This window comes from Chinchilla lanigera, unplaced genomic scaffold (assembly GCF_000276665.1).
Source record: "Chinchilla lanigera isolate Chin_1 unplaced genomic scaffold, ChiLan1.0 scaffold00056, whole genome shotgun sequence".
NCBI classification, from domain to species: domain Eukaryota; kingdom Metazoa; phylum Chordata; class Mammalia; order Rodentia; family Chinchillidae; genus Chinchilla; species Chinchilla lanigera.
The window spans coordinates 11387534-11400149 of NW_004955457.1; the positions used below are offsets into that span (position 1 = coordinate 11387534).

At 35.8% G+C, this 12616-nt stretch overlaps 1 protein-coding gene across 6 annotated transcripts in view; it reads left to right on the top strand.

The window, feature by feature from the left end:
* The first annotated feature begins 7038 nt into the window (after nucleotides 1-7038).
* The window catches only part of Raph1 (Ras association (RalGDS/AF-6) and pleckstrin homology domains 1), a 68046-nt gene continuing 62468 nt past the window's right edge, over nucleotides 7039-12616 (top strand). For 2 of the 6 annotated variants that reach the window (XM_013520695.1, XM_013520696.1), the window contains exon 1: nucleotides 7039-7551. In XM_013520695.1, coding sequence (XP_013376149.1) covers nucleotides 7417-7551 — 135 coding nt within the window. In that variant the 5' untranslated portion in view covers nucleotides 7039-7416. The remainder of the gene's footprint in view (nucleotides 7552-12616) is intronic. The other 4 variants (XM_013520698.1, XM_013520697.1, XM_013520699.1 and 1 more) reach the window with 3 other exon arrangements.

Sequence of the window (12616 nt, forward strand, 5' to 3'; positions counted from 1 at the left end):
TAACACATTTATAAGTTAGTGTGAGATTAAATGAGGAGTTCCTTTTGAAGCATTTAGTCCTAAAGAATAGAACTCTATTGTTCATGTTTGGTCTTAATGTGGATTTTTTTGTTGTTGGCTTAGGGTTTAAAATGGCTCTTTAGGGACCTTTTAAAAAGTGTGCATCACTATAAGAGTACACATACAGAGTTGAATACTCATTCAGCAGACATTTAATGGCACGACTATGAGCCAGGAACCATTTGAGGCATTGTAGATAACAGAAGGAAACCAGAGCCCTTGCTCTCACCGAGCTTTTCCTCTAGTGGAGGAAGAGCAATGATAAGTGTGACAGATGGTGGTAAGTGCTGTGAAGAAAAATAAAACTATACAAGGGACAAAGTAACAAGAGTAGGGTGCTACTTTGGTAGGATGCTCATTTAGGCAGAGACTTGAATGAAGGGAAGGAGTCAGCCATGCATATATTTGGAGGAAAGTGTATCAGGCAGAAGATTTGGCATTGCTAAGGCTGAGGGATAGATAAATGTGTATTTCCTAAAGAACAGCAAGCAGGACAGTATGGCTGGAACGCTGGAGGAGCAAGGCTAAAACAGGAGAGCAGAGATCCCTGAAGGTTTGGATCTCACTGAGCTTTGTCCATTGTGACTGGATCTTACTCTGTCTTCAGTCAGTCTAACTGTTGGAGAAGAAACCTTATTTGTGGCAGGGTACTCTTTTCCTCTTACACATGGTTTCCCTTGTGTAAGAGAATAGAAAATTTAAGTGAAATGTTAGTGTATCTTCCCAAAGTACCAAATCTAATAATCATAGAATAATTTAATAGGATTTGTTACAGTCTGAATTATTTTTCTTGGATCTGTTTGGCTATCATTAAAGAAAAGCATCATAGAATCTGAGTCTTTTAAAAAATGATTTATGCCGGGCATGATGGTGATGCACTCGATTAATCAAGCAGTCAGGAGGCTGAGCTAGGGAGGATCACTGTGTGTTCAAAGCCAGCCTAGGCTACATAGTGAGTTCAAGCCAAGACTGAAGTACATAATGAGATCCAGTCAATAATAAATAAATAAATAAATAAAGTAAGTAAGTTCTCTTTCCTTCATTTTTATACCCCTTTACTGAAGGAGCAGTTGACTGTTGGATTGGTGTCACTGTTTCCATCAGGGGTATTATGTTGGGGAAATTTAGAAAAAATTATAATTTATTATTTTTTTATTTTAAAAAGTTAAAAAAACTAACAAAACAATAATAAAGACAAAATCAGAACAATACAATAACAACAAAAATGACACATGACCTCAAAACAAAATGATAGGAATTAATAATGGTTGCTACCTTACATACTGTTATCTTCAACAAAGTTGCTCAGTCCACCAGACATAAGAATGTAAGATTTATCAAACCATCAAAGACAGTAACAAGAAATTAAAAAAAAAAAATTGGAAATGATGCAGAGCTTCACTATACAAGATGGTAGGAGTTCAACAATGGTTCTTATACTGCATATTGTTATTTTCAGATCAGTCATTCTGATTACCAGATTCAAGCATGCAAAATTGGTCAAGAAAAAAGAAAATTGTAAGCATTGACTGTTCCTTTCAATAAACTATAGACATCAGCAATACACCTATCCCAGCTATCCTTGTATATACATACAAATTTTGGTTTTCATTTTAAAGAGAAAAGAAGAAAAAACCCAAAATAGCAAAAACAAATACATAAACAAAACAGCATAGAGAGCAATAAAAATGATACAGAATTTCAAAACATGGTGATAGGATACTAACAATGGTTGTTATATTACATAATGTCATCTTCAAAATGGTTGCACATATAACCAGATATAGGCATGCAAGATTGATCAAACAGTTACACATTAACAGTTCCTTTCAATAAACCAACAGATATTAGTAGTACAATTATCCTAGCTATCCTGTGTATATATATACATATTTTCCCCTCTTCTTTCTTTTCCCTTCATTCGTCCCAGTTGCTCCTTCCTATTTGAGCAGTTTCTTTTCCCTTTCACAGTATCTATTGTACCCTTCAGATTTTATTTACTCTTTCAGGTTCTTATAGTAGGAAGGAAATAGGATGTTTACACATGTGAATCTGATTTATTTCACTTATGTGTATGGTTTCTAGTAGCATCCATTTACCTATAAAAGCCACTAGTTTATCTTTCTTTATAGCTGAGTAATACTCCATTGTGTAAAAATAGTACATCTTTTTTATCCATTCCTCAGTTGGTGGACATTTGGGTTGTTTCCAAGATTCAGCTATTACAAATGGCGCCGCTATAAACATGGGTGCCCATACATCACTGTGGTATGATGTTTTCAGTTCTGGAAAAATACCCAAGAGAGGAATAGCTGGGTTGAATGGGACCTCTAATCCTCATTTACTGAGGAATTGCCAGATTTTTTTCCACAGTGATTGTACCAGTCTACATTCCCACCAACAGCAAGAAGAGTTCCTTTTTCCCCACAGCCTCTCCAGCATTTGTTATGGGTTGATTTCTTGATGATGGCCATTCTTTCTGGGGTGAGATGGAATCTCAGTGTTGTTTTAATTTGCATTTCTTGAGTAACTAATGATGTTGAACATTTTTTCATGTATTTATTTGCCATTTGTATTTCTTCATGTGAGAAGTGTGTATTCATCTCAGATGCCCATTTTTGTATTGGGTCTTTGAATTTTGGGGGCCTGATTTTTTTTTTAAATTCTTTATACGTTCTAGACAGGAGTCCTTTGTCTGAGGGACAGTTGGCTAAATTTTTTTCCTAATTTGTGGGTTTTCTTTTCACCGTGTTGGTGATTTCCTTTGATGTGCAAAAACTTTTCAATAAGGTGAGATCCCAGTTGTTGATTCTTTGAAGTATTTCCTGTTTGGTTTTTGTTCATGAACATTCTGCCTACCCCTATGTCTTCAGGACTTCCACCTACTTTCTCTTCTACTAGATCTAGTGCTTCTGTTTTAATATTTGTATCTTTAAGCCATTTTGATTTTATTTTGGTGCCTGGTGATAGGCTTGGGTCTAGTTTTAGTCCTCAGCATGTGGAAAGCCAATTTTTCCAGCACCATTTATTAAAGAGGCTATCTTTTTTTCAGTGAACATGTTTGTCGCCTTTGTCAAAGATAAGATGGCTGAGTGTCTTTATGGTTGTGTCTGCATCTTCTAATCTGTTCCATTGATCTTCAGGTCTCTTTTTTTTGCCAGTACCATGCTGATTTTATCACACTAACTTTGTAGTATAATTTCAAATCAGGGATTGTGATACCTCCTGCCTTGCCTTTGTTGCCCAGGATTGCTTCTGCTATTCTGGGTCTCTTCTGGTTCCTTATGAATTTTAGGAATATTTTCTCTAGGTCTGTGAGGTATACCAGTGGTATTGTCATCAGAATTGCATTGAATCTGTATAGCAATTTTGGGAGTATGGCCATTTTTACAGTGTTGGTTCTTCCTGTCCATGAGCATGGAATGTCTTTGCATTTTTTGAAATCCTAAGAATTACAATTTAATTAGTGTTGAAATACAACAATTTTTAGGATGATTAGAGTGTGAAAGTCAAAGAATTAAGAAGCAAGAGTGAATTTCCTTATATGATTTGTGGCTTTAGACAATGCAGAGCCTATTTAAACAAAACAAAATGAAAAAACACTTGCTGGCCAGGCATGGTGGCGCACGCCTATAATCCTGGCACTCAGGAGGCTGAGGCGGGAGGATTGTTGCAAGTTCAAGATCAGCCTGGGCGACAAAGTGAGCCCAAAGCTGGCCTGAACTGCATAGTGATACGCTGTCCTAAAAAAACCAAAAAAAAATACCAAAAAAAAGCCCAACCACTTGCTGGGTAGTCGTCATTGGTGGAGATAGTAAATAGAAATGATACCATATTGAGGGATGGAGAATAAGGATCATGAGGATTGGCTTCTAGAGAATGGAGAATGATAAAATTTTTTAAAAATGTTGTAGGACCTAATTTTTTTTTTTCCGTAGGACTGAGGATTGAGTCCAGAATTCCATACATGCTAGGCAAGCTGTGTAGGGCCTTAAATTTTTTTTATTAGAAAAGTTTCTAAATAGGTTCATTTGTTTTTATAAAATAATATACTGGTAAATTTTTAAAAGAACAGAATTGGCAAGTAACACAAATAGTAACAGTAATTACTTAAATTTTCACCTGCTCTAGGACTTTTCACTCTTCTAGCTATATTTGCTTCTACTTTAGTATGTAATGGTCTAGACAAAACAAAATTATTAATCAAAATATTTAAAAGGATTTTAAAAAACACATTTGACTAGTAGAAAAACACACAGAACACATGAGACCTGGATGTGGAACCTATAGTTCTCTTTGCCTCCACGATAATTTAAAATATTCATATTCACTTTGAACTATTTTATATTTACCTTATAAAATTATTTCCCTGTTTTTCCCCCCAATATAACATTTTCCTAATGGGCAATTGTGTGGTCAGAAGTGCAGATTTTAAACCTTATATTAAAAAAAGAACTCTTGGTTTAACTGAAATCTTCTGTGGAGCCCTCATCTGTAAGATGACTAAAATCATAGATTTTATTGCAGTGGGGGGGACCTGAGGTGTCCTTTCCTTCCAAGAACATCTAGTGTCCTCTCTCATCTGTTTTCCCCATTTGTAAAGTGGGAATGATGATATACCTGTCAATGTCTGGTTTACAGAGATCTGTCATTAATATTTTCTCCCATCCACTGTCCCTATAAATTCATCATGCTGTGTGTTGCAATGTTCATACATAAACAGATTTTCCTTATGAATCACCTGGGTGGATACTATATCATGTGACCACATTTTTACTGTGCATTGAAACACGGTCTCCAAAAATACAGTGCTTTATGTATTCTTCCCTAGCATACTCATAAAAGATAAAACTACTGTCTCTGTCAAAAGTGAGGACATCATCTGTTGAGGGCAATAGTACTACAGGCCCAGTTATTTAAGTGTATTTTGAGGTTATAAAATATGATTAGAAATGTAAGGATGACTATCTCAAAACAGCTTTCTAAAATAACCTCTGGGTTATTATAGTGTATTTGTGTTCAGTTTTTTTGTTTTTCTTTTTTTGTGGTACTGGAGATTGAACTCAGGGCCTTGTGTATGGTAGACAGTCACTCTACTATTGAGCTACATCCCCAGCCCTGTGTTCAGTTTTAAGGATTAGGGAAAAAGAATTTTACTATGATATATTCCAGATTTTATTGCATATTGGCCCTCATGATGAATACTAGACTCTTACCTGTTGTCAAACTTAATTACTTAAATATTATGTCTCCTGGTCGCTAAGGGTTTTCTTTTCACATTTTATGTTTTCCATGGGTAGATCACAGTGAATTTTTGTATTAAATTTCTATTTGAAATATATCTGTAAATTATGCAGTAGTTTATAAAAATCTTAAAAATGCTGTTGTTACAAATGAATTAAAAACCTAAATCTCAAGTGCCAACATTATGAATTGGAGAATTGGTATAGATCCACTCTCATTTGCCAGGGAAAAATGCCCCAATTTATATATGATTATGGTGATAAAAGATAAGAGATAGATTATCACTATGTCCCCTCCTGTTACTAGACCTAAGAAAATTATTTCTCTCCATTTATTAAATTGGATAGGATTTGATTTTCAAGTTTAGAATTAAATCAGTTCAGTTTAATTTATAGTATTATTGGATTTTTTTTTTTTTTGCAAAATTTTAGTGAAATAAGGTTTGAAGTTTTAACTTCATGACACACATCAGATAATTCCTTACAAGTCTTATAAAGATCACAGAGGTAATTTTTTTGATAACTTTGTTGATTGTTGCTTTGGAGACAGAACATGTTGTCTTTGTCTTGTCTGTGCTCCTGCAACAAAATTCCTGAGACTAGGTAATTTGTAAAGAGCAGAAATATATTTTCTCACAGTTTTGAAGGCTGGGAAGTCAGATCAAGGCACTGGCCTTTGGTGTCAGGTGAGAGCCTTCTTACTGTACCCTCCAGAGAACAGGAGTCCTGTGCTTCTGTGTGGCAGAAAAGCAGACCACGCTAATACTTTGGGAAGTCTCTTTTATTAGGCCCTTAATCCCATTCACACAGAACACTCCTTGTAGTCTAATCACTCTTCAAGGCCCCACTTAAAAGGCCAATATGATTGCAGTGCAGGACCTGAATTTTGGAAAGGACACATTTAAACCATAGTAGATGGGTACCATCACGTTAACAGTCTTTTCTAATGAAATGCCCATATACTGCATAATGTCAGAAATTATTTACACTACTTTCCAGGTAATATGCCAAATATTACCTGGATCCACTGAGAAAACTGTGTTTTGGAAATGTAAGTCAAGAGTACTTAATGTAACATACAGTGATGATACTTATTTTGACCCTGGGAAAAATAACAGGTGTTACCTGGAGTTTAAGGAAGAAGATTTACAGTCAGATACAGTTGGACTGTGTTGATACAAGTAAAGCCAAACTTTATTTGAAGAATTTTCAGAGACCTTAATATTGAAATATTTTGTATTGGTCAGATTAATCACCGATCTTGTTTTGTATAAATCCCCCCATTATTACAAAGTAATATGCAAGTTCCACATCAGATATCACATCATTAATGAGAAGAAGGAAAAATCTCTTCTTTCAAAGGATTTATTTGAAAAGTTGCCACTTTTAGAGAATCTGTATATAAATTTAAATTTTCAATTTTGTTTTCTCCAAGGATTTTGTAGGAACAAATGGGGAAGTAAGATAGAGAAAAAAGACATGGGGTAGAAAGTGTGGTTAGGGTAGAAGGAGGAACTAATTCAACAGATCAAGTTAGATTTAAAAATTTGTTCTGTCCTTTCTTTTAAATGCTTGTTAGGGGCCAGGGATATAGCTCAGCAGCACAAGCGCCTGCCTGGTAAGGGCAAGGTCCTGAGTTCAATTCCTGGTACCCTCAAAAAAAAATGCTTGTTGGACTAAGATTTTGTAGGATTTATATTGGCTTGTGTCTGAACAGAGTTTTTACAAATTGGCTAAGTAATTTGCTGCATTAGTCTTCTGAAGTTATGTCTCTGATGTTTGTTGTCTTGTAGTATCTATAGAATAGAGAAAATTATACTACAGTTATTCTGTGTATATTGAAGGGAGTGTGCTATGTGATTATTTTGTTGTTACTCGTGATTATGATCATAATTAGATACAATTTGCTTTTTTCTTTCACAATTTCCTAAAGAATTTGAGACTTCATTATTCATTTCTACTCACTTGTCAACATTGTCTCCATTAATGTCTTCTGATTTATTTTATAATGCAATTTCTGGCTTGGATGTTTGACTCCAGAAAATTCTACTATGTAATAGAGCATATACTACATACTTTTTCAAGTTAAATTTGTAATTGCTCATTCATACAAATGTCTGTATTTCAGATGGAACAATTATCAGATGAAGAAATTGACCATGGTGCCGAAGAAGACAGTGACAAAGAAGATCAGGATCTAGACAAAATGTTTGGAGCTTGGCTTGGGGAACTGGACAGACTCACACAGGTTAGTATCGGTGCTTGAGAAATTAGTTGAGGATTTCAAGTCATCACTGAGTGTTTCTTTTTAATTTTTAATTTTTTTAGTATATATTTATAGTTCATGCAGTTTACAGTCATCTTGGGTTATGTGTATATACTACAACTTTTTTTATGTGGGTTATGTGGTTATATGTATATACTACAACTTCTTTTTTTAATCCCCTTCGCTCCCCTTCCCTCCCTCCTACTCCAGTTCTCCTATCCCATTTTTCATTCTTGTTGATATTATTAATCTTAGCTCATGTTATGCATATAATATTTACATTAATTGAGGTTATTAGATTTCTTTACATGGCATAGCTTTATTATTTGTCCTTCCCCTCCTCCTCACACCTCACACTTTTTTCCCTTGGACCACTTCTCTGTTGCAAGGGATCCATTGCCTTGTCCCCTTCTATCCATCCTTTATTAGTCTCTTTGTTTTTACTTTACCTTGCTCAAATGAGAGATATCATATGGTATTTGAGCTTTTGTGTTACATGCATCCATTTTCCTACCAGTGTCTCAGATCTGTCATTCTTTTTAGCAGAGTAGTATTCCATTGTATATAGACACCACATGTTGTTTATCTAATCGTTTGTTGATAGGTATACAGGCTATTTCCAGGATTTATAAGTTGTGCTGCTATAACCATTGGTATCCATGTATCACTGTAGTATGATGTCTTAAACTCTTTGGAGAAGTTACCTAGCATGGGAATCACTAGGTCATGTGGAATTTCTAATTTTAGTTCTTTGAGAAATCTCCATACTGACTTCCATAATGGTTGTACTAGTTTATATTCCCACCAACAATGGAGGGTTCATTTTTCACCACAGCCTCAGCAGCATTTGTTATTGTTTGATTTCTTAATGATTGCCATTACTTTTAGAGGCAGATAGAATTTTAGTATTGTTTTAATTTGTGTTTTTCTAGTAGCCAGGGATTTTTTTCATGTATTTGTTGACCATTTATAGTTCTTCCTCTGTGAAATGTCTGTTCATTCCTCTTGCCCATTTCTTGACTGGATCTATAATTTTAGGTGGTTTAATTTTTTTGTATTCTTTGTGTATTCTTAGATATTAGTTCTCTGAGAAGTAGCTGGCAAATTTTTTTTCCCATTCTGTAGGTTATCTCTTCACTCTACTGATTGATTCTTTTGCTATACAGAAGCTTTTTTTAGTTTTGAAGTATTGTACCTATTTTTTCTTCCAGTGGGTTTAATATTTCTGTTTTAATGCTTAGATCTTTGATCCATCTTTATTTTAATTCAGTATATAGTGGGAGGTAAGGGTCCAGTTTCAATCTGCAGATTACCAGTTTACCCAACACTATTTGTTGAGTAAGCTATCTTTCCTCCAACACATGCTTTTAGCCTGTTTGTTGAAGATCAAATAGCTGAATGTATCTGGGGAAATTCCTGTATCCTCAGTTTATTCCATTGATCCAGGTATGTTTTTGTTCTAATAGCATGCCGTTTTTATCACTGTTACTTTGTAGTATAGCTTGAAGTCAGTTGTTGCTATGATTCTTCCTTTGTTCTTGTTGCCCAAAATTCCGTTTGCTATTCTAGGTCTCTTACAGTTCCATATGAATTTTAGGATTGTTTTTTCTAGATCTGTGAAATATGCTGTTGGTATTTTGATTGAGACTCCATTGAGTCTGTATAACAGTTTTGGGAGTATGGCCATTTTGACAATATTGATTCTGGCTATCCAGAAACAGGGGATATCTTTCCATTTTTTGATGTCCTCTTCAGTCTCCTTTATCAGAGTACTGTAATTTTCTTTGCAGAGGTCTTTTACTTGCTTGGTTAGGTTAATTCCTAGATATTTCATTTTTCTTGAAGCTACTCTGAGTGGTACTGTTTTCATAATTTTCTTCTCATCCAGTTCATCACTGTTGTCTACAAATGCTAGTAATTTTTGTGTGTTGATCTTTTATCCTGCTATATTGCTAAAGTTCATTATTAATTCTAAGAGTTTTCTGGTGGAGTTCTTTGGGTCTTCTATGTATAGTATCGTGTCATCTGCAAATAATGATAATTTGGGTTCCTCCTTTCCTATATGTATCCTTTTTATTTCTTTCTCTAGCCTAATTGCTTTGGTTAATGTTTTAAGTACTGTATTGAATAGAAGAGGTAAGAGTGAACATCCTTGTCTTGTTCCTGATTTCAAGAGGAATGCTTTCAGTTTTCTATGTTAGTATGATGCTGGCTATTGGTTTGTCATAAGTAGCATTTATCATATTCAAGTATGGCCCTTCTGTACCTGTTTTCTTTAGTATTTTTATCATGAAGGGGTGTTGGAGTTCATTGAAAGTCTTTTTTGCCTCTGTTGATATGATCATATGGTTGTTGAGCTTGCTGTTGTTTATGTGATGCATTACTTTTATTGACTTACATATTGTATCTCTAGGATGACACCTACTTAATATGATATATGATCTTTTGATAATGTGCTGCATTCTATTTGCCAATACCTTGTTGAAGATTTTTGCATCTATATTCATTAAGGAGTTGGTCTGTAGGTTTCTTTTTCAGTTGGGTTTTTTTCCTGGTTTGGGGATCAGGTTGATACTGGCTTCCATAAATGAGTTTGGGTGCACTCCATCCCTTTCAGTTACTTTCAAGAGTTTGAGGAGTATTGGTGATACAACATCCTTAAAGATTTTATACAATTAAACAGTGAATCCATTAGGTCCTGGTCTTTTTTAGTTGCTGGATCTTTATTATTTTCTCAATTTCATTGCTTGTTATTGGGTTGGTAAGGATAGTTATGAGTTCTTGGATTAGTTTTAGCAATTATTATGTGTCTAGGAATCTGTACAGTTCCTCAAAATTTGCTAATTTGTTGGAATATACTTTTTTTTTCAGTAGTTACTATCTTGTGGATTTTAACAATATCTGTTGTGATTTCACTTTTTTCATTTCTAATTATATTGATGTTGGTCTTTTTTTGCTTTTTCTTTGAAAGTCTGGCTAGGTATGATGGTGGATTCAGCAGACAGGTTCACTGGCATAAAATTGTTCACTGAGTCAGTATTATTCCAGTGCATTCAAATCAGTTACAGTAGAAATAGGCTAATCCATTACAGTAGTGTCTATCAGGGCTGGTTGAGAAATAACATACCATGAGATCCTGTTTTGGGTGTCCCTTAACCTAGAAAAGAAATCCACAGGTATAGTGTAAGCACCATAGCAACCCAAGTCTTGACTCACAGTTAATGTGTAGTAAGTGTGATGGCTACGTCTCCTCTAATGGTGAAAAAACAGTTCAACAGGAATCATATAGAATTGGTTACCTAAAGCCCAGGGGTTTAATTCTGGCTATCCAGAAACAGGGGGCAAGGTATTGCCAGAGGAGGGAAGAGAAGAGAAGAGAAAAAAAAGAAAAAATATTTGTTTAGGTCTTCTGCTGTGTGATACAGGCAAGTGGAAATGGGGGGTGGGGCAAAGGAGCCTAGAGATGGTAAGGGTACATTATATATTTAGAAGGGGATAACAGAAAACTGGGTACAAAATTGTTAGAAATGGAGAGGGAAAAAGATCCTATGACTGATACAGATATTAGAGTAAAAGTTAAAGGGAGTCAAATGAAAAAGGAGAGAAGAAAGAAAAGAAATATTGAGAATGAATAACACAGAGGAGAAAAAAGTCAGCTGTGAAGAGATACGGATAAAAGTAAGAGGGATATAAGGGACAAGGGAGAATTCTCTTTTCCTCTCTAAACTGTATTGGGAGAAAAAAGGCAGAAGAAAGAGAAGCACACACACAAACACACACACTCATAAAAGAAAAAAGGGTAAAATAATGCAGTAAATGTGTGGTAGAAACTGTACAGAAGATGGGGCCAGGGATATAGCTCAGCAGCACAGCGCCTACCCAGCAAGCACAAGGTCAAGAGTTTAATTCCCGGTACCAAAAAAAGAAAGTGTATAGAAAGAAAAAAAAAAACAAAGAATTAAATTTTTTTTAATTAAAAAGAAATTTTCTTTAAAAAAGAAGATAATGAAAAATTTAAAAATAATACAGTCAAAGAATAATAGAAGAAAGTTTTCTGATTTTTTGGATGTGTGGCTCTTTTTATCAGTGTAGGGTTAAGAGCAGAGCTCAGGCCAGGATGTGTCTTCTGTTCACACTGGAAGTCTTAAGTTCTGAAAGACTAGAAGTCTCTGTTCCCACAGCCCCCAGACAGTGCTGGGTGTAGAGATTTACTTACAGTGAGAACATAAGCCCAGTGTGAGCATCCAGTGCTGTGTACGTCAGGCTGAAGCTGGCCTCTGAGTTCAGGAGCCAGGACTGTGTTCACCATCCCGTCTCTCAGCAGGATTCCTCCCCTGTATACTCTCTATCCGCCAGCAATATCCCATGACAGTCCTTCCTGCATCCACCCTGGGAACTTGGCAGTGTGAAACAGCCAGGGCGCTGCTCTGGGACCCAGGTTCAGACACCAGCTCTTCCCTATGAAGGTGTCCCCACCAGCTCTTCCTCCACAGTTGTGGCTGCAGGTGCTGCTGTTCCAAGGTGACTCACCAACTGTTGACTATGGAGGGCCACTCTGGAAACAGTGACCCACATTTTCCTTGCTGGTTCCAACTGTCAGTGATTCTTTTGGTCTCAATGCAGTTCTCTGTGACAAAAATGTTATTAGTTTCAGTTCGCCTCCTGGCTAGCCATCTCTTCTTGAAAGTATGATCTTTTTCTTCTGAAATATATATGAAAGTATGATCTATAATAGGTGATAATCCTATTTTCTTCTTCTCTCTCAGTTCCCTGGTGGTTACTAGGCAACCTCCAGTCACTTCAGTTCCTCTCCAAGCTACCATTTTCCAGACTCTAGACACTTTGTCCTAGAGGAGCTGAGTTGCTGGCAGTCCCACTGATCTGCCATTTTGGGACCTCCATCACTGAGTGTTAAAAGTCTAATGGGCAGACATAAGGATGTGGATACAGGTTAATTTTTTTTTTTTTTTTTTTGGTTTTTCTCCGGTACCGGGAACCGAACTCACGACCTTGCACATGCCAGGCAAGCGCTTTTGCCGCTGAGCTA